Genomic DNA, 23,248 nt, shown 5'->3' on the forward strand with positions numbered 1-23,248 from the left:
GTTGGTGGATTACATACATTATTTATAGTTTCATGCAGGGACTCTTGGGTTTGCTGGCAGATCATTGGGATGGCCTGTGGGCATATTAAATATTCTGTTTGATAAAGAATGAAAAGTCATATTACCAGAAAATTCAAGCACACCAGCATTTATAATGATACTGTGCCCGAATGGTCTGCAGTGGTAAAAACATTATTTGTGTATCCCAGAGTTTTGAAAGAAAACTAGAATATGCTACAAAACACTGAAAGCAAACAGTGGATTGACTTTTTCAGACAGCCTTATGTTTCATAGTGTGTTTCTATATTCCTGAAAAAGGTGAATATAGAGAGAGAGGCCAATTTTCCAACATTATCTGTAAAGTCACATCATGCCATTAAAGTCTTCACTAGCTTGTGGGGAAGAAACAACGTAAAATACATGTAGTGTGGATTCTCTCCTAAGAAATAATAATCAAATAAATGTTTGGCCGCTTCTCGAAATATTCACTGTTAGTTACATGGTTTGAGTAAACTAAAAATACTTCAGAGGAAAAAATTTCTACACACAAGTAGTGAAAAATCTAATAATCAATTACATAACTGTTTCACTTTGAAATGATAAAGTAAATCACACAATCTTAGTTTTTCACTTTTCATGGACTCAACAAAGTCTATCCCAGCCATCAATACAGCCTGGACAGGTCTCCAGTCTATCTCAGGGCCATCACAGAGAGACAAACACAGAAAGACAATCATTCACAATCACATTCACTCCTACAGGTAATTTAGTCACCAATTAACCTAATGGTCTTTGGACTGTGGGTAGAAAACTGGAGTAGCTGGAGGAAGTGCCAACACAACGGATGTATTCCAAGATAAGCCAACACCTCTCAGCCCATCAGCAAGTCTTGTCCAGTGGCCACTCAAAGTACAATGAAGAAAAATATAAATATAAATAAATATTTTCTGTGTTGACTGTATTGATAAAAGACGCGCAGAAAAAACTGTCAGGTTTTACTCTTTTTATTATACATTTTTAAATCAATGGAGGTATTATATCTGTAAAGCTTTTCCACCGTGCAGAAAAGTAACTTTTGTGTTTGCGATTTCACCCAGTGTAAAATCTTGGGTTGATGTAGAAACACTAGTGGATGCAAAGCAAACCTGGAAGCCAGAACTTTTTTTAGCGAACAGTTTTCAGTGAAGTGACAGGGTCCCATTTTTCAGTCTAGGATCCAGTTTTTACAATCCTTTCTAATTGTAAAAGTTTAAATTATATATAAGTACTGTGGTAGTTTGTAGCGTGGTCGCCTACCGACTGTAGGATGGAGGTTTGCACCCCGCTTCTCCCGACCACATGTCAAAGTGTCCCTGGGCAAGACACTGAACCCCAACAGCCCATCCCCATCCCCAGCTATGCAGCCTGGTAGAAAATTGGGGAGGGTTTTGTCAGGAAGGGCATCCGGCATAAAAACTGTACCAAATCAACATGTGGACAAAATGATCCACTGTGGCGATCCTGAACTCACAGGATAAGCTGAAAGGACAAAAACATTTATATATATTGTTGTTTCCCACCAGTTTTCCACTTGCTTCTGGCACAAATTGAATCTATAATGATAAGATGTAGCTTCTTTATATTCTGGATGGATAATGTAATCTAAAAACATTCAGATATTAGGGCTTACGGTCATAGATGCTGAACAGAATACAGTTATTTCTTGACTCATTTATCCTCTGCCATTTTAATGATGCTAAAATAGAAAAGAGATAATTACTCACTCTGTTATTTTTTTTCTTATGCATGAAGAAATGAACTTTTATTTATTAAGCCACTCAAGAAAGAAAACATTTTAAATGATGAATGTAATTTGAAGGTGTTAACAGACCATGTCTTCTATTTTAAAAGGGTATGTCAGCAATTTTGTATTGCAGTTCCAGAAAAGTTGTGGGAGATGAATTAAAAAGTTCCCACACTCTGAGTATGAAGCAGGAATGAAAAGTGTTGTACAAATAAATTAACTTTTAACAATTTTATATGGTTGGTACACAGGGAAGCCAAGGTCTAACACTCTTAAACACCACTGCTATCAAAGTAGCAGGTCAGAGACGACTACAATTGTTAGATGGACTGAACTAACGGGATTTTCTTTCTGTGTGTGTGTGTGTGTTTATGCAGCTAAGGGCAGTGGGGTGATCATAGTAGTCATCATACTGTTTCTGCTGATGCTGGCCATTCTCTGCAGTGTCCTCTACTTCCTGTATAAGAAGGGAAAGATCCCATGTGGACGGTCAGGGAAGCAGGAGATGTGAGTATTTTCTCTGCTACTCAGTACAGTAAATATGTATTAATCCTCTAGTCAAAAAATGCACTGTTAAATCCTGTTTGAGTAACAATTGTTAAAGAGTTTGTGCCACACCGTGGGGAAGTTGACCAAGTCATCGTGGTTTTGGTCTTTTTATGGGATTTGTTGACTGAATATATAGAATATTATCAGCCTTGTGCTTTATTAAAGTATGTGCGAATGTCCTGTTGTATTTGGCAGGATGATGCAAAGTGTCATAACAAAAGCTTAAACCTGGGTGTAGTAACACAGTGGGCCAATTTTTAACTTTTGAGGTTTCTCCCTAATCAAGTAGACCTGGCTTATTGTGCCAATCCTTCTTTCTGTCAACAGCACCAAAGAGAAGACCACCAAAGATGACATCGTGGTAGAGATGAAGACCAATGCAAAGAATGAGGAATCTGTCCTCCTAAAGGCCATCAACGGAGACAAAAAGAGCCCTAATGAACAGGTAACTATTCCCTACAAATTCCCTCAAATCAGAGCTGCACATTCATGAAAAGTTGAGGATAAAACAGGAACCAGGGCCTAAAGCCACAAACCACAAAAATGAGGCTGCAGTGTTCATTATTCACCAATAATCAGCATACAGACACGTTTACGCTTCTCATGTTACACCAGTTGTGGGGCTATGCTATGGGGTTAGACCTGAACAAGGCACTAGAGAAAAACCCATGAGAGCAAAACAAAGAAAATGTTCAGATTCCTGTCCAAATTGAAGAGTTGGCTCACTTCTGTGGTTTAACATCCCATGTAACTGTAACTACAGAGAAGCTGTTTAAAATGGATGGGGATGTGTAGTTTTTGTTGTGTTAGCAAAAACTGTCTATTGCATCAATTATTTAAAGGTTATACATAAATCTGCACCAGCTGCTAGCATGCAGAAAACTCATTATTTGCTCTTTGTAGTAATAATGGCAAAGTTTTGGGGCTGAGATTTAGAGATAAATATGTGATATTTATATATATTAATATATGAACTTAATATATGAACTTAATACACTAGAAAAATGGTTCATAGTTATAATTTTCCCATTTTCTCTTTTAGATAAGTTTGGCCAACTACTTGTTTTTTCTTATTTTAATTCAATTCAATTCAATTCAATTCAATTCAATTCAACTTTATTTATATAGCGCCAATTCACAACAAAGTCATCTCAGGGCACTTTACAGAATAAAGTCAAGATTATAAAGATATATAAAGAGAACCCAACAATTCCCCCTGGAGCAAGCCATAGGCAACAGTGGAGAGGAAAAACTCCCTTTAACGGAAGAAACCTCCAGCAGAACCAGGCTCAGGGTGGACGGCCATCTGCCTCGACCGGTTGGGGTGAGTGGAAAGGGGAGAGAGAAAAGAACAGAGCAACAAAAAGCAATAACAAAACATCGGGCAGATTGGTAGGACCAGTAGCTGCACGCTGGAAGACACACAGCTTCAAAGCCGGGGGACACCTGCAGAAAGGGACAGAGAGAGGGGGACAGAGGAGGACAAAGACAACTACGGGAGAGAACACACAGAGTTAATGACATACAGTGGTGAGAATTGCGGGGTGAGAGGAGAGGAGAGATGGTCAAGAGGAGGAAAGGAGCTCAGTGCATTGGGGGGTGGGTCCCCCAGCAGTCTAAGCCTATGGCAGCATAACTATAACTAACTATATGCTTTATTAAAGAGGAAGGTTTTAAGCCTAGACTTAAATGTAGAGAGGGTCTGCTTCCCGAATCTGAACTGGGAGCTGGTTCCACAAGAGAGGAGCTTGATAGCTAAAGGCTCTACCTCCCATTCTACTTTTGGAAATTCTGGGAACCACAAGTAGGCCTGCATTCTGAGAGCGAAGTGGTCTACTGGGATGATATGGTGCTATGAGGTCTTCTATATATGATGGAGCCTGACCATTCAGAGCTTTATATGTAAGAAGCAGGGTTCTAAATTCTATTCTAAATTTAATGGGAAGCCAATGGAGAGAAGCTAGTGAAGGTGAAATATGATCTCTCTTGCTAGTTCCAGTCAGCACTCTTGCTGCAGCATTTTGGATTAATTGCAGGCTCTTTAGGGAGTTACTGGGGCATCCTGAAAGTAGGGAATTACAGTAGTCCAACCTAGAAGTAACAAATGCATGGACCAGTTTTTCGGCATCACTTTGAGACAGTATGCTCCTAATTTTGGCAATGTTCCGTAGGTGGAAGAAGGCTGTTCTAGAGATTTGTTTTATATGTGACTTAAAGGACAGATCCTGATCAAAAATAACTCCAAGGTTCCTTGCAGTAGTACTGGAGGCCAGACTTATGCCATCTAGGGTAACAATATGGTTGGACATCATATCTCTGATATTTTTGGGCCCAAATACTATGACTTCAGTTCTGTCTGAGTTTAAAAGTAAAAAATTGTTGGACATCTAGGCCTTTATGTCTTGTAGGCATGCTTGAAGCTTTATTAACTGATTATTTTCATCTGGTTCCATAGATAAATATAGCTGGGTATCATCAGCATAACAGTGGAAATTTATGGAGTGTTTTCTAATAATGTTGCCTAAAGGAGACATATATAAAGTAAAAAGTATTGGTCCTAACACAGAGCCTTGTGGAACTCCATAGCTAACCTTTGTGTGCATGGAGGATTCATCATTAACATGAACAAATTGAAATCTATCAGACAGATAGGATTTAAACCAACCTAGTGCAGTTCCTGTAATTCCAATTTCATGTTCCAGTCTCTGTAATAGAATGTTATGATCAATGGTATCAAATGCGGCACTAAGATCTAACAGAACAAGTATAGAGATGAGTCCATTATCTGAGGCCATGAGAAGATCGTTGGTGACATTTTAACCCATAGCAACTACTCCTCCTCTTTTGCAGATCAGAGCTTATAAACTGTGTGTGAATGTGTGTGTGAAGGTGGGGTTACAGTGACACTTAGAATGACTGACTCCTTTGTCCCTTTCAGTAAAGTCCCTGATGGTCCAGCAGGAGGCGGGACACATGAGGCCAGCAGTGTGTGTGTGTGTTGGCGCAGAGGAAGCAGTTGATGCTCCCACTGATCTGCTGGGTAACACCACCTCAAAGTCTAGACATTCCCCCATCATGGTTTGTTCTCAGCAGTATTCAACAGATTGGAAGACCATTCACACACAAACACACCCACACAAACGTATGTATGTACAGATGAGTATTTTGTTCTGAATGAATGTTTCCAAGATATTTAGGTTTTTTTATTCATTTTTTTCCTACTATTTCCTCAAACTGTGTTCGGCTCTCAGCGGTCTTGTGCATCACCTTTTTTTTTTTTTAATGAAAGTGTATATATTTTATATATTTTGTTATTTAAGATATTGTGGCACTCAGATTTTCATTTCATGGTAGCATCTGTGTGAGTTAAAGGACGGGACATGATGTCAGAGAAAAACACTACCAGCACCTCTGTGGCAGCTCGTTACCGTTGGTTCACAGTCCCACTCAGAGAAGGCTCGTCAGTGTGTTTGCTTCAGCTGGATTAAAGAATTGCAAAAAACCCTCCCCCCAAAAAAGGAAGATAATCCTTACATTAACCATAACTATAAAACTTTTCAATCAGACATGCTGACAGCCTTCTTTTGCAAACTGCTGTCAACCCCCTGTACTGTTTGTAAATATGTGTCATGTACAGCCCTGCTAGTGGTGGCCTTGGACCGTTTGTAAAGGTGGAAGAAGTTACAGATTGGTGAGCTGCTGTGCCTGCTTTATGACTGCATCATACACTGAATTTGTTTCTTTTGTTGTTTTGTTGTTATTGTGTTTCCACTGAGAGCTAGTTAGGCCTGAGAAGTGTTTTAGTGTTTGTGCATGTTTGACAAATATACTACAGATAATCAAGACACCACTGCTGACCGTGCTGTAACATGTTGTAAGATTTCAGTTTGATTTTAACAATGCACACATTTGGATTATTAACAGTAATCACGTTTTCTCTTTGTGTTTGTTAGTTTTTCAGCTGAGTTTAGATATTTAAGTTGCTAAATATCCAGGTACAGGATGGCCTCAGGCAAGAAATGTCCTTGATGTGCGATGCTGTCATGGTTTAGGAAAGATGCACAAAGCCATGAATCCAATTATCTCCTGTGTGCAGGCAAATATTTTTGATTTGAGCTGTTTGGTAAAGCTGCACCTTGTCTTTTCAGTTTAAAGTTTAAGAAGACATTTCTTTTTTTAAACATGTAAGTTTCAACATTTAGTTTGAAACTTAATGTCGAAATTATTTTTTAAAATGTGTGTAAATTAGTTACAGTACACTTGATTCTTTGATGTTTGCTTTTTTTTTTTTATATATATTTTTTGCAGGAAAATAATGCCAAATAAAAATGTTTCATTTAAAGACAGAATGTTTTTTCTATTGTAATTTTTGCTAAGGTATAGAGTAGAGTCAGAGTAGTTGGAATGCAATCATTGTTGGCCTGAGGGTTCAATATGAACAATAGCAAGTTCGGTGTGTTCTGTTTTAGTGCTATGCAGTTCCACAGTAAAGAGACAGGAAGGAGCGCTTCCTCCAAACCACTGTCAACGCAAGCTGAAAATGACTCCCAACAGTAGCTCATATTTCCAGCTGCAGACTGGAGGAGGAAGGACAGAAAACACAGCTCACATCTGCAACAAATTCAGGCACTGTTGGCCCCAAGCTGCCCTTCTCACTGCAAAACAATTCAAACATTCTTTATCCATTTAGAATAAAGTGTTCAACCTCAAGTGAAGACTATGTGTCTGATGTAGGGCAACACTTTTAATGAATTACATTCATTGATCATGTGTAGACAAATCTTACAAGACAAATGCTGACCCCTGTTCACCTCAACATTAAAGTCAAACTGTCAGGTTAATGTCGTATATGATGAGATCATTGTATATGATATCTTTTTTTTGTGTATTTCAGAGGTAGTGAGAGGTCACTTTTGTTAACTTTGGACTGAGAAATGCTCTTTCCCCATTTCCAATTTTGGCAAGTTTGTTAGGAAACAAAATATTCTTTAAAAGAATATATTGATCCAGGGAATATAATTTCAGCAAACAATAGCTTTTAGTCACAATGGACAAACCACACAGATCAAATGTTAAAGAAAATACTGTTTAATCAAAAATCTTAATGGCTTAGGGATGAAAGCTTGGCAACAAATGAATGCAGAGTATTTTAAAAATACAATAAATAAATTATTTACACAGCAATAATGCAATGAAGACAACTTTTTAGTAGGCAAGTTTCATATTGAAAAGGCTTATTATGTTATAATTATACCTGCTATGATATTAACCAGCAGACACACCAGCAGAGTTTACCAGTAACTCTGAGGATAAGTGTGTAGGAGACAGCAGAGACTCTGGCAGTGATTTGACTTAAGTATATCCTCACACAGCGGCACTTTAACAGTCAAGGAGTTACGGCCCTCCGTGAGTGTTCAAACACGGAGATCACGTAAACACAAAGACCAGTGACGAAACACCATTTTGTCTATCAGCACAAGCTGAGGGGTAACATAAAGGGCAGCTTGTTACTTTGAGATGCTTTTGGTTAGGGTCAATAAAGCTGTATGAGTTCTATGAAATCACAGCAGGACCTTAGCCTTGTCTGTGGGGATATGATCAATCTTAACTTCCAACATGAGTCTTTTTTTTTTTTTTTACAGCAATGTATTGCAAGTGAATGGAGGCAGCCCAGAATGGATTCTACGACATGCTGACATACATGTAGAATCCTGTTTTTACTTTTCTCTTAAGTAGTAATTAAAATAAAATTTAAATCAGTATACGAGATTTAGCATGTAAATTGGAAATGAATAATAATCACATGTTGTTATCTGGAAGTTGAGTCATGACAACTGGACGTCTTGCTTATTGGTTTGAAACTACAAGCAACTCCATCGATTTGTAGGGACTCAACTTCCAGACAGCCTTAATGGGATGACAAAGAATCTTCACAAAACCATTATTATGAGGTTTATGTGTCAGAATCAGTAAAGAGAACATAACTGCTAGATAACCGAGTACATTAGGTCCATTGTTTTTCTTTGGTGAATGCAGTGCATCTATATCCACCAAATATGAGAAATGTCACTGTCAATTTCCACCTAAAGAAGAAAATAAATTGGGCTCCTGAGGATCTATCTGCATATCAAATGCAAATAACCATTCCCAAACTCTTGATACATTGAATGTGAATGTCAGACAAACACATGTCATTAAAACTTTTTTCATTTTCAAGATTTATTTTAGCAGGAAATATGAAAAAGTGTTTTGTTTTCTCTGCTGACCTACACAGGTTAAGACTGACAGAAGGCACATTTACTGTTTGTCGCAAAAACCATAGGTGATCACAGAAGATCTATTTTGGAAAGGAGAAAATGGGACACTTCAGACATGACTTTTTTTTTTTTTTAGTTTGTATGAGAAAGTGGAAATTAAGATGCTTAGCTGTTTAGTTGTAAAAATGCACAAAATAATAATAATAATAATAATAATAATAATAATAATATGGAATCAGTGGCAAGACAGGGTATGTAAACCCCATTGGAAATTCGTGTTTTGCATTATTTGGTCAGAAAATTTGACCAAATTGTGACCAAAACAACATACTTAAGTTAAGAATACATAATTTCCAGTGTCATTATGGAACACACCCATCTGACCATATTTTAAAGACATGTTCACACATAATGCAAGGGTTAAGGGTTTGCTTACTTTCTCTTGTTAGTATTCTGTACGGACAAAGTCCTGCACTCAGTTCAGACTCTCATCTTTCATCTTTGCTTTAAATGTGCCTGTGATCCTGCAAGTTGGGTTAATAGACGAGCCCTCGTATACATATAAAAATACTGCTGAAAGGATGGAGTATCATTAGGTTAAAGGTTGGGTACCTGGGAGTTCTGCTCATTATTGGTGGAAAGAAATCCAAGCACCTGAGTGAAATGCACAACTTTAGAAGACTTTTTCTTTAGTCAGTTTAACTTTTGCTTTAGAAGTGATGGTTGAATCAAGGGCGTAAGACTAACCCTGACATTTCAGTCACTCAACAGATAATGATGATTGATGAGAAGAACATAAAGGATGGAGGCTTGTTAGCAAATTTTAAGATGGAAAAACCAAAACACTAAGAGTCTACTACAATACTACTGTACATAATGTCACTGCCATTTAGCTTAGTCGAAACCCGTCATCAAATATTGGACAAAATTTCTGCACTTATATTGTGACTAGAGAATGAGATCAAAGTCAACACATTAATCATCTCAGATCCATAAATCCTCCTATTTATAAAAAAAAAGCATGGTAATGCAGCCAATAGTTGTTGATATATTACATTTTGGTGGTGGACCATGTGACAGAGTACCATTCCAAAATAGTTAAGGGTTTATTTTGTTTCACTCAACTGACTGTGTCTAGTAAAGTTCAAGATTCATCCTGCAATAACTTTTTAGCTACTGAGTGACTGAGACGTCTATGCTTTGAGAGATGCAGTATGATGATTTGTGTAATGGGTTGATTATAGTAAACAAATCATGGGGTGAAATGGTGGAAGTGAAGGACTGGGATGAAACGTTGTAAAACAGATTTAAAAAATATTGCATGTTGTCTGTTATTTGTGAATCTGAAGTAGTAACAATAAGTGGTAAAATGTAATTCTGGGTATATTTCTGTAATGAATGAACCATAAGTCACAAGTTAGTGCTTGTCCACAACAGTGCCACCATTATATCATCGACCTTTTGTGTCCTTTCACATTCATTCTTTTGTTACATATAAATCTGCCTTATTACAGAGTACCTGAGTCCACATGATCACACACCCCTCTCATTTTTTTGCTTTAGAGCTCAAGGTGAATTCCGTCTGTTTGATTCCTTGGTACACCCAGGGAAGTTGTTCTGGATACAAATGTGATGCTGATCCAAAAAAAAAAAACAAAAAAAAAAAAACTACATAAATGTGCGACCAAATCCAATTTTTCTTAACTTGTTACTATGAAACTATTAGAGTATACGGAAGCTTCTGACTACACGAACCAGCTTTCAGCATCAGAAACAGTGGCAGGAAATGACGGTATTGAGTAACAAAACAAACTTCTCAAAATTTAGTCATTGTTAGTACCACGCACAGCACAACAGTTACGAGTGCACTTAAACATTGAACTTATTTTATTATAGAGCCATCATTGCACTGGGAGCTGAGAGGTGATATGGAGTCGTCTTGTCATTGAACCAATGAAACAGAGCGAGCCACGGTGACGCATACGACATGAAGCCCTGCAATACTGCACTGAAACTGAACATTCACATTATGAGCAGGAGCACACGCACCACAGAGTTAACCACTAATTTCCGACAGCTTGTGTCGCTACATAGTCATATGCCACAATTTGCCAATAAGCTCAGAAAGCACCAAACTGAACAGCTGCCCACAGTCGGACAATGAGTCAAAAACAACAATTCATCGTTGATTAAAGTCAATGGAGCTTCAACAGTTAATGAGACAATCTACTCAGACTGAGGGCAAACACTGCCACAGCACAAATCAACCTCTGCAACGTATAGCAGGGTCAAAACTTGGCTACAGGCAGCTCACATGAAGGGCTTTGATTCTCCGTGCATGCTGCGTTCAGGACACGTCAGGGATATTGTCTACCTCTTAAGACTAAACTGCTCCTTAAACCAAAAACTGAACCTGAGGCTGGAACCAACCGATCAATGGTCATAGATGTGCTGGTTTAGATAGGCAAAAACCTCAATCTCCAAGTGGTAATTAGGAGTAAACAAGAGATTCTGAGGCTTCAATGTCACCTACATGGCATTGGCGTAAAAGTAATAAAAAATAAAAAGTATAAATATATTAACACTAAAATTTCTCCTATAAAAACAATACCTGCTGCATTGTACAAATATTTCTTGTGGGTATGTTCAATGACTAAAAATTTCAGATGATGCAGCTACAATCTTATTTATCTCCTCCAATTGCATGAACGCAGCATTACTCCTTCTTGTACTCGTGACCCCGCTTGGGAAAGGCTATCCATGATAATGGCACAGAGTGGAGACGGACAACACAGACAGGATGAGCATGACTGGAGTGACTATGTGGCAATGTGTGCTGTGGAGGGGATGGAGACAAACTCGCGTAGGATGTTCTTGGCTGTCTCCAGGTTGTTCTGGGCAATCATCAAGGCTTTCTGGATGTCCTGGATAGAGTAGCCCTGGGATATCAGGCATTCAATCTCCCCATTCAGGGCCAGGCTTTCAGGGACCACAGCAGGAGCAGCAGTTGGGGGGGGAGGAGGAGGGGGGGAGGAGGAGGCAGATGAGGAACCAGGTAGGTCAGCCAATGGTGCAGGAAATTCACGGTTCAAAGGCCGAGGCCGTCGGTCAGAGTTGGCTCGCCGCGGAAGAGGTTTGGGGGGGCGTTCAGGATCGCCACCTGCTGCAAACATACCTGGAACCACACAGTTAAGTAACCAATAGTAAAAGTAGGAAATGTTACATTTGGTTTGTGTTTGTAGAAATTGATTATTTCGGTCAAATTATCTTATTTATCAAAGGCTGGCAAGTCTATCTTTACACAAAAATCCACACATTAAGCAATTTCATTCAGAACCAACTGCTTTTTACCAAAGGACAGAAAATTATTTTAAAAAATACGTACTGGCTTCGACTGCACAGTCCATGCTTAGGGTGCTGAAGGCAGCTGAGGGACTGCTCATATCTGACAGGGTTCTTCTAGTTGGAGCTGGAGGGAAAATCGGCCTAGGAAAGTCATAATCGTACACATCCTCATCACTGTTCTCCTTCTTGTCCTGGGAAACCGCAACTAAATGCTGAGGGACGTCTGAAACACACCACACATACTGTCAAAGGCCAGTATACAACAAAACAAAAACCAAAAAATTCAAAACGTCTTTAATATTATTTTACATGTAATTATAAGAAGCCACAGAGCTATTCTCACCTCTGTCCTAAAGAAACAAGTTCTTCTATCTTTATGTGACATAAATTCTAAATAATATTAAAGCATCCAGTACTACGTTACTGGAAATGTAATTAGGTTGCACACAGTTATAAAAAAAACTGCTGAGAAATAGGTATTCAAGAGCTTGAATTAGGGGCTCAGTGCTCTCTCTGCTATTACAGTGTCTTGTTACCTTGGTCAGAGGTCTGTGCTGTCTCAGATGAACCAGCCTGGGCCTTAATGTTACACATAGATTCATAGACTTGGGGGTCTTCAGAGTCACTGTCCCCTTCTTCACTAGTGGGACAAAGAGAAAAAGAAAACAATTCATCAGTAAATTATTCTTATAAACCTAATCCTGTCAAAAATATTTCTATTTCACTTTTCCATTTCAGTGGATTCTTTAAGCCCCTATATGTACCTAAATAAAGAAACAAGCAAAAACTATGTAAAACAACACATTTATATGAAAACATTTCGAACAACACCATGAGAAGTATTTGTATCGATTCCTGCCTTGTTTGGGACCTGACGATGTTTTTACCAAACAGAAATTCTTCACTATTGTAAGTAAGTAAGGAGATGAATGCAACGCCAATGGACAAACATAAATTAGGCTACAGTGCCCTCTGGTGGACATTTACGTTCCATTTGATACTGATGTAAAGTCACTGGTTGTTGACCAGACACCAGTGACCCGCTTGCATCAAGTTTACCTGATTTCACTGCTGTGATTTGTCTGGCCCGGTGGTGGGGGTACCAATGAGCCTGTTACAACCCAGGGAGCCCCAGAGACTGGAAGAGAATTTGGACTCATGTACTCATTCTCCTCACAATCAGACAATGGCTTCTCCCCACTGGACGCCACTGATGCTGACAGAGACCTGATCACATGCAGACAACGCAAAGCATGGCTGAATTATTTTTCTTGTTTCTAAATAACATCAATTTACAGGAGACATAAACATCATACCAAATTTGAAAAGGTACAGACAGTATCAACTTTAAAGTGAACACAGAACCTTATAAAACAGACAGTATGCTTTTAATAAGTATTTTGATGTGAATGTAGCCTTTATAAATTCTGTAAATGGAATAGCTGTTTGTTTTTTAATCAGTACTGTTCTCTGCATCCAACCAGGTAAAGGTATTTACAATATGTTAGGAATATAGAAATATTACAAAAAGATAAATTTTCATAGAAAGTCAATTACGGTTGAGAATCCCATAATCGATCACTAATCAGAATTTTTGATTCCAGTTTTTCTAAAACACCACCAATAGGAAAAAGAAAAAAGCATTTTATTAGGGTTGACAATCAAGTGCAGATATTTTCTTTAATAACCCCAAAGCCATCGCATGTATTATTGTTATCCAAATCTGAATTCTGTTATTACAGCAATCCATGAATCCATTAACAGCCTCTTTCACAGTACTTGTCTCCCCATGTTGCTTTCCTGTCCTCTGCAGCTCACAGCAGCACAGCCACATACCTTGCAGCCATACAGTAGACAGCATTGGTAGCTGACTGGACTTTGTGTCCCTCTCCACTGGTTGCACTGCTCTGAGGAATTGTGGACAAGCCTGACAGGGCCTTGGTTGCCGGACGTGGGACCATGTAGTTGGCAGCCCAGGCGGGTTGGTCGGGAGTGGATGGAAGGGGTCTTCTCTGGAGTCTGGAGTCCTGGCCAACCATAGAGGGACGCTCCGGAGGGGGAGGAGGAGGCAGCTCTCTTAAGGCTGGAGGCAGAGGTAGAGGCTTGTCTCTGTGGGTAGCTGTCATCTGGGGTGGAGGGAGAAATGAATGGTTGCATTATTAACTAGTGGATACTGACATACATACACTGTGCTTGTTGTCGTCTAATTGAAGTTTTTAATCAAGGCTGGCAGAAGGGTAGAGATTAGGAGTGGGCTTGATCCGCAAGAACAGAACTCGAGAGCTTAAGTGCACAGGTTTACTGTCACACAAACACACACACACACCTTGGCTGTGGCTCCCTGGCCCAGTGCACTAAGGGAATTGGGGGGCCTCTGCTGCAGAAGGTCCAGCCGAGGGGGAACTGGGGGCAGCTGGGACACTGGAGATGGTGGCCGTTCTACCTGTGTGTGCACATCCATACACACATAAGAACAACCCAGATAATGTGATGGGCATTAACTAAAAGAATCCCACATGAATTGTGGAGAACAAATAGGTGTGATTTTGTTGATGATTTTTGTGTATTTAAGGCTTCCTGACATATAAATCTTTTGTATGTGGTCCTCTTACTTTGGAGCAGGCCAGCCTGCTCATAACAAGGTGCTGGTCCTCTAGGCGATCATCTTCTTCATCTTCATACCCTGCAGCTTCTGCTCTGCTGGACCCCTGGAAACCAGCAAAGGAAGCCCCACTGGCCTTCGGGTGGAAGGGGTCAACTACGATGGGCTCTGTGCCTTTAATCTCACAGCGGCAAAAAGGGCAGCCTTGACCTTCTGACTCCTGATAAACACAAACAGAAAGCAAAGTTTCAAATTTGAGACACAAGAGTAAAGCCTTCAATATACATGACACTCTACATTAGCTCAGACAGAGTGGATTCTCAAAAGTTTGGATTTTCTATATAAATTTCCAACATTAAGGGCAAAATTTAAGAGGAATTCGTATGTATGTTGACAACTATTTAAGACAAAAGGGAGATTATAGGACCAACAATAATTTTAAGTAATGTGAATATTTTAGTGTGAAAATCAACAGGCAGGCTTAATACAACACAAAACATGATTTGAAGAAACTGCCCCACCTGCCAGGCAGTCAAACACGATGTGCACATCAGATGTCTGCAGGGCTCAATCTTCACATCCTTGTCATTCTCTGCACAGATCTTACAAAGCTGGAAAGTGGAGCCCATCTCACAGTACAGCTCGTACTGCTCCTGTGGGGGGTGGGGATGAGGGAAAGCAGGCTGTTTACCTCGGATCTCTTTGTAAATCAAATGATCTGGTTTTCATATGAGAAAAGTTCAAACCTGAGTAACTTTGATGTGGTCCTGTGGGGAGGGTTCACACAGTCCAGTTAGGTCTGGGTTCTGAACACGACCATCTGGGAATAGATAGCTAGAGAAACACCACATGCATAAACACAATGAGCTCTACTGTAAAACTAAAACAATGATTTGAAAGACACTGTCTTTTAGTTGCTCCCTTATTATTAACACAGTAAAAGACAATTACATTTCTACACCACGCTGACTAAAAATAGCAAATCTGGTGTCATTATAGCAAGCTCTAATGTTTTCTAACCCGTCACTATAGGCATGTATAAAACTATACCATCATATACCCCAAAACATATAAATTGGTGCTTTGACACTGTATTGTGTTGTGACTCACAATCCCTCTCTGTATCCATCAATGAGGGCTTGAAAGAGTGGTTTGTTATGGGGGATGGTTTGCAGGATGTTCCCATCAGCTGTCACATAGCCAATTGCCCACTGGCCCAGCCGAGTGCAGCTCAGCCTAAAAATGTAACTAAAAGAAAGACAACAATCTTAGCCAACAGGTACACACTAAGTTTTCAAATGAGAATCTGGCTCTTGTCCTATCCCTTTTAGAAGCACCTAACCCTTTTCTTTTAACTTTTTGAAGCAGCAACACTTCAAGTCTCATTTCTATAGCTTAAAGAATTTCTAGGCCACACATAATGTTCAAGCAGAAACATAAAAGTGATCTGTGGTTCTAGGGGCTCATCTGTGTCTCACCTGCCAGGTTTGTGGATAAACCTTTGAAGTCGGGCCTTGACCTCATCATAGGTTAGGAAGGCCATGTATCCAGGGTGTGTGACTGCCAGACTGTTCCAGTTCCTTAAAAGAGATGACCATGGCTACACAACACATTAAAAAAAAAAAAAAAAAAAAAAAAACAACACAGCGTAAAGATAGAGAAACCAACTGTTTTAGTTTTACTTTGTTCAGCTTTTCTGCCTAATAAGACAAATAAGGATACTGAAAGAGGAATCTGGACAGAGTATTTATTTGTCGGCAGCATAAAAAATAATAAGAATAAAACAAACATTTTAAACTTACAACTTTACATTGTTGACTTTTTGATAGTAGGAACACTAAAGAGCGACACTTTTAACCCTCCACTTTAAAATTGATTCAGAAGAAAAGAAATTAATTTCTTAGAGGTCAAAAATATGTGCAATGTGTTGATGGGTAACATAAAAAAAAATATACAAAAAATCTAAAAAGCAGCTTTGACTTGAGCCACAAAGAAAAAAAACACATCTAATAATCCTTACAAACTACTAGTGAGCCTTTTAAATCAACAGGTGGCACCAGGAGCTCTCTTTAGTTTACTTTCTGAATAACTCAATGTGCTGTACATGCAGCTGGACATACTGTGTAAAGTTTCCACAGTGTCGGTTAAAATAATCTTGGTCGATCAGATAACCAATGAGGAAATCTCGACTTCTGCAGAACATAAGCTTTAGTTTCCATGTCGAGGTACTTCTGTATGTAGATAAAAGACATTTCAAACTCAAATCAATAAAACACGTGATGACCCAAACTGAAACTCTTTTGTCAAAGCAATAATGCCATCTCTGAAACATCAGCCCACAGATACAATTTTAAATGTTTTCCCACTCCCCACCACCGTTTTTAATATCACATTTGATTGCCTGATGTTCAAAATAACTAACAGAAAGCAGAGTTTCCATTTATGTGGCTTTATGTAATGATTCGTAGTTCTTTCTACAATGAATTACTACAGGATACCAGAACAATCAACTGTTATGAGACTCACCTGGAAGAGTCTGGTAAAGATGTCAAACTCAAAGACAGAGATGTAGTCATTGCAGGTCAGATCGATGGTGGACTTGAGGGCCATGGCCTCCAGGCCTGAGCTGATAGGATGAAACTCATGAAGAGCCTGACGAAATGTCCTCCATGGCACTATGGTCCTGTACGCGAGGGAAGAAGGCAGAAAATAAGAGATTTAATAGGAACACAAGAATTTACAGTGAAATAAATACTATACAACATGCCGTCAATCTTAAAATCTAAACTTCAGGCAGCAAGGTTCACAATTAATTGAAGGTTAAAAAGTATGCATAATAACCTGACAATAAAAAGAATAAACTCAAAACTTACATTTGCGAAGCTAAAACAAACAGTTGCAGAAAGAAGTTCACATGCACAAATACATAATGTATAAAAGCCATTTATTACCAACCAAAATTGGGAACTCACTTGTCTCCAAATGACCTTCTCCAAAATTCAGCAGCATCAGCTTTTGTGATCCTAAAATTGTCGCCCTGAAACAGGCCATTGGGGAAGATGGCCTTTAGCTCTGCTAGCATGTGACTGAAGATCAGAGACAGCTTGGTGAGGTTTCGTCTAAATAAGAGCAGAGAAAGAGAAAAAATAAACAAGTTAAACAGAATAACTTCTAGTATTTATCCAAATTCATATCACTCAAACCACAAAAATGGTTTAAAAAAAAAAACAAACAAACATATATGTGCTCATCTATTATTACACAAGGCAGTTGTATTTTTTTATGACCCCTTGCATTTACAGAAGATAACTTTATGATTCTTGCCAGTTCCGTTCTTGTCAAACCTATTTAGTCACCCAGAACTTCCACATACTTGGAGATGTTCAGCATTATTAGGTTGCACTTCAGAGAAAACACCGCACAGTTGGTCATGTCTAAAAAAAAATATATATATTGAACATAATCCTAACAGAGACTGCACTGAAGCGACAGGCCCCAATAAATGAATCTGCTGCTAACCCTCATGATAGTTGTTGATGCAAAGCATCTATGTGGCAACACTTGACAGAGGAAGGATGAACTTTTGCTTACTAATGGGCTTCTTTAAATAAAAAAATAAAAAAACAGGAAGTAAAGCTGATTGCAAAACATTTATCATGCCTTTATCGTACATTTGAAAGATTTTCCTTCAGTTCCTAAGTGTTCCACTTTTGTCATAAGTCCCATTTCATCACAGCTATGGAAAGTGCAAAAACTGAGTATGGGAAATTTTTAAACATACATTTGTTTAGTATCTTTCCACATCAGCCTTTGATACAGTGGTTAGCTGACCTGTTTAAAAACTAAATGTACTATAATTCAGTAAATTACTGCTTTAATGTTGACCTAAAACAACAAAATGGCTGTAAAACTAAACCACAGTAATGTTTAACCGTTTGCATACATTTTCAAATTTTGCTTTTCCTTACATTATCCTTAAAAATAAACTTTCTTTAAGATCCCATGCACCCAAATGAGGTTTCATGTGCTGAAGTAGCAAAATAGCCCCACAGCATTATTGCTACCACTACCATTTGTACCTCTGGGAACTGTGTTTTTAGGCCTGGAGGCCTCGCTCTCTCTTCTTCAAACAAAAGCACCCTCCATGTGCCCAAACAGCTCAGGTTTGGTCTCATCAGACCAAAGGAGTGAAATAAACAACCCATTGTAATGTTGCAATTTTTCAAGGGCAAACTTCAGCCTGGCTTTGATAATGACTTTGAACCCCACAAAGATAAAGAGCCCTCATAACAGTCTTCCTTGAACCATCAAATCCAGTTCAGCAATCATCATTGTAGAGATCCAGGAATTCTTGTTGGACCATTTTCCTTTGCAAGGCTTCTGAAATCTTGCACTTTTGACCACAACAGAATTTGTCTCTTTGTGTTTTGCAATGATGCCATGTACCACTGTTCTAGATACTGAAATGGTTAGAAGTGGCAGTTTAGTGGCATGATGCAATCACTTCTGACCTAGAAGTGTAGTCTCACGAAATCAAGCGCCACCAGCCCTGGACATTGAAGTCCCTCAAGTAAAGTTGAATGCTCATTGATTGCTCAGGTAAGGTTTGGAAGGAAAATAAACCCACACACACAAATAATTTGTAACACCTTTGGTATAAAGCAAACCTGAAGATTTAATTTCAATTCCTAAATGTACCAAATAGGGGCCTAAGATTGCATTTTTTGTTTTTTACTGTGAAGTGTGTATGGCATTTCATGAATGATGAAAACATTGTGCAGAATTTTAGGGAGAGGCTTTATTGTTCCTTTGGGGCAAGTCAATTTTGACCTTAACTGATCAACTTGTAACTGTAACAGAGGTAGCTTCAGTCAGCAGCAGCGCTTTCAGTGTAGATAGTATCACAAAACTATGATCTGACCAACAAGTTTTCAAAGTATTTCCCCTGCTTCAGAATTCCCTTTTTTAATCTGGATTAAATAGCCCTAACAAGGAAAAAAATACACTTTATGAGGATATAGATCTACCTGGGTTGAGAGTTCTCCTCATACATTCTCTCTTTGGCCTCTTTAAAAAGGCTCATCGTCTGTTTTGTCTTGTTGCTCAGGTTCTCCATGAACACGCGAAAATACTCATTTTCCCCAAGAATCTCAATTTTGCCCTCGTATCGAGACAGAATGGTGCGCAGGTGCTGGTAGGTATCCGGCAGTAGATCCAGGATGAAAGGTGGGCTGTTCTTCAAAGCCACCTTGGGGTTTTGGCACAAACGCACCACCTGAAGAGAAAACAAAATGTCCCACAGACTGGTACAACAGTCAACAAAATAACAACATCACATGTTGAAAAATTTACTAAAACCCTGGTTTAGTTGCTCAAGTGGTCCAACCTTAACTTAAATTTTATGTTTATCCTTAAGGCAGTTATAGATGAAAGGCTACTAAGTAATAAAAATATGGAGCAAAAAAAGCTTTTTGTCCAAACAAATACACTAGAGGAAAGGTCAAGATATCACCAAAAAAATTTGCCACTAGACATGGTTATATACCTTTAGGTCAACTATTGGCATTCAGGAGGCTTATTCAAAAGATTGTAAAATTTGTTCACAACTAGTTGAGTTAGAAGCTGCTTCATAAATGTAATGGAAACATCATTAATAACTTTAGGACCTCACAATTTCCATTCTGAGATTAAGTTATTCAATCGAGTCTGATGGAGGTCAGAGTTAGTCTAGGAGACTCCACAGTCTCAAAGCTTGCCTTATACTTGTGTGTCCAATCTATGCTGTACAGTAAATCTCGCTTAGGTTTTTCATAACCCCAGACCTTACGCAGACCCCTATGCCATTAACACCATCTTAAAGTCATTTAGCTGACGCAGGTTAATGTTTTGAAAGTTTAAAATTATACATTTAACAATTGAAAATTCTTAAATAATACAGTAGGTGTACAACGGCAAAAAAATTAAAATACATGAAGTTGACTTAAATTCCACCATTGAATTTGCAGGCACAAGTATTTTGAGAACCACCTTTAGAGGGATTTGTTCACTCAACTGAAAAAAATTTCCCATCCCAATACTTGTCACGTTTCTTCCTAAGGTCTTATTTGCAAAATCATAATTAGTAACTTCTGCTTTTCAATACAAAAGAGAAGAATCTAGATTTGTTCACATCCTGTTTATTTGATCATTTATGATCTTTGCCAAATATGTTTTGTGACATCATGGTGGTAGAAAGAGCTTGAAATGCTTCTGAAACACTGGGAATGGCATGATTTTTATTTGGGATACAGTCAAATCTTTGCAAACATGTCATCATCCTACTGAGGCGCTCAAACCCCTATGAATTTGTTCAAATAGTTTGTTCTGTTCATTGCCCAATGGCAAAAAAATCAACAAAAAACAGCATAATAACAATAAGACAATAAATTGATGTTCTGCACAAACCCTCACACTTTTGACTTGTGCCATAATAAACTTCAATAACTTATTTTTTTACTTTCCACTGCACAACAACAAACACTAATACTAGAAAGATCCGACACTTTAAAACGTTTCACAACAGTGCCTTGTGACATCTACTCATACATACTAATCATAATCTAGATACAAGTGAAGCTGCACAGCCAAGTTTTGCACAGAGACATGCATGACATGATGCAGTGTCGGTATTTACTCCAGCCCTACTGATTTTATCTAGGACAAACTCTTGTTTCCTCTTCTCTCTCTAATTTCTTCTCCTTCATCAAGTACAGTTAGAACTAATATAAATCTAAACTAAAGTCACAGTTCAATATGATACTAAAGAAAACAAAGGGTCTGACTCTCTCTCTTGCTCTCTCACACATATACACACACACACACACACACACACACACACACACACACACACATTTTGCATCAAATACCAAAAATAAGTCTCCTCCTACACATTAATGGGCCCTTGTTTCCACGAAGTTCATGGTGCAATAATAGATTAGCATCACTATGACACAGTTTACTATAAATGATCTAGTTAGATAATGCTGGGTGGACACAATTGTACTCAAAATAAGAAAGGTTCATTATTCTTATACAGAATAAATGCAATAATTTCTTTCTTTCAGAGAGCATGTCTAAAGTTACATCTATTGTTGTAGACTTCAGTAGCACTAATGTTTTTTTTTTTAACTCGTGTCAATAGGTCATGGTAACACTATTTGTCACTTCAAATGAAAAAGGGGGAATTTTTTCCTAATGTAAAACTCCTGATCAATGACTCACATTTCAGTTCCAAGTTTTACATATTTTTAGCGATTTTGAAACCCCAGTCAGTACCTTATCCATTAGTTTCCAACATTTCTCCACCATTTTCTTATCGACCACTGCAGGTTGATGAGGCTGGAGAGGTTGCTGGTGGGGCTGAAAGGCGTCCTTCATCAAGCCGATGAGACCGGCGCCCCTCCTCGGATTTCCGGCCATTAAATCGGTCGGTGACCGGGGGTTAGCCCCGGGGCTGAAGCTGACAACCAGGCGTTAGTCTTGACGCGTTTTGTAGCACACACAACCACTGTTGTGTGTCCTATCTGTACTTAATACTGGTGATAAATAGTGATGCAGAGGCTGCAGAGAGCAAAACAAAAACGCTGTGTGTACACTGTACGAGGCAGTTAGCTAACAAGCTACATCTGAAAAAAAAAGCCTTTCTCAGTTTATTCCGTCGCTCAGCACAAAGTCGTCATGATGTTTTGCCTGCTATGAGACAGATAACGCTCTTCCTGCCGACAGAGAGTTAAACGCCCCCTGATAAATCAGCCCGGCTAATAATAAACTCAGGGTGTTAATAAGCCACACAGAGCGATCAACAAACAGGTTGTGCAGCAGACACAGCCAACGCCGAACCAGCAGCTAAAGTAAACAAGGATGTCCGGCTGCAGCCTTCAAAATAAAGGCACGGTCAGTGAACCGTGGCGAACTTGGTTTTAAGTTAGATATTCACCCGCTCCGGAACCTGCAGCGTCATTTTCAATGGGAGGTCACATTATACAGTTGCTAACCCCCGAAGACTTACAGAATGTTATAATTAGAATATACCAACAAACACTTTGATTATTTATTTTAATAAGCAATAATCTTAATAATAATTTTTTTTGTATAATATGTGTGATACAAGATAAAAGTGGTATCAAAATTGCTTTATTTTAATTTGCTTTCTATGTATATATATTCTAAATGTATGGCTACTACTTCATAGGGAAATCTTCACATATAAGAAGCAATATAATCATTCAAGTAAAACTAATTAACACATTTATATGCAATATTTTTTTTAACCCAGAGGTAACACACCCACAGTACAGTTTTTAAAACATGTTTGGTTTTTGGAAGACAATAATTTGCTTTTTCTCTCTCAAGTCCACCCTCATCTACAATGGTACACACCTGATCCAGGCAATCAGCAGTGGGTAGTATAGGGACACCTAGAAAACTATTAGGGCAGTGTTCCCTGAGGACCGGGATTGGGAATTTCTGCTTTAAAGATCTCACACTGTGGCAGTACTACAGCAACTTTCACACCAACAACCACTTTATAACTATGTGCTGCAGAGAGTGGTCAGCTCAGGCCAAGAGTAGCTTATAACAGTGCTTCACATTACAGCGGAATAGCCCAGGAGACACCTGCCCAGCTAAGCAAGGACATGCTGCTTTATGAGTGAATGAAATCTGTGAAAATTG

The 23,248-nt window shown here is 38.7% G+C and overlaps 2 protein-coding genes across 3 annotated transcripts in view; one reads left to right on the forward strand and one right to left on the reverse strand.

Moving 5' to 3' along the window:
- Positions 1-5,937, forward strand: part of LOC137107819 (cell surface glycoprotein MUC18-like) — a 44,977-nt gene extending 39,040 nt beyond the window's left edge. For both annotated transcript variants that reach the window (XM_067491855.1, XM_067491856.1), the window contains exons 14-16: positions 2,161-2,290; positions 2,660-2,777; positions 5,271-5,937. In XM_067491855.1, coding sequence (XP_067347956.1) covers positions 2,161-2,290; positions 2,660-2,777; positions 5,271-5,273 — 251 coding nt within the window. In that variant the 3' untranslated portion in view covers positions 5,274-5,937. The remainder of the gene's footprint in view (positions 1-2,160; positions 2,291-2,659; positions 2,778-5,270) is intronic.
- Positions 5,938-7,399: 1,462 nt separating this feature from the next.
- Positions 7,400-22,423, reverse strand: LOC137107818 (E3 ubiquitin-protein ligase CBL-like). The gene is made up of 15 exons (XM_067491854.1): positions 21,851-22,423; positions 19,564-19,811; positions 17,509-17,655; positions 17,063-17,219; positions 16,015-16,136; positions 15,647-15,784; positions 15,283-15,370; positions 15,058-15,189; positions 14,547-14,756; positions 14,261-14,377; positions 13,771-14,060; positions 12,994-13,161; positions 12,471-12,574; positions 11,975-12,157; positions 7,400-11,764 (listed from the first exon to the last, which is right to left on the reverse strand). Exons 1-15 carry the CDS (start codon positions 21,992-21,994, stop codon positions 11,409-11,411), a joined length of 2,604 nt encoding a protein of 867 aa, XP_067347955.1. The 5' UTR covers positions 21,995-22,423; the 3' UTR covers positions 7,400-11,408.
- Between the last annotated feature and the right edge of the window lie 825 nt (positions 22,424-23,248).

The sequence above is a fragment of the Channa argus genome, chromosome 22, assembly GCF_033026475.1.
Source record: "Channa argus isolate prfri chromosome 22, Channa argus male v1.0, whole genome shotgun sequence".
Taxonomy (NCBI): Eukaryota; Metazoa; Chordata; class Actinopteri; order Anabantiformes; family Channidae; genus Channa; species Channa argus.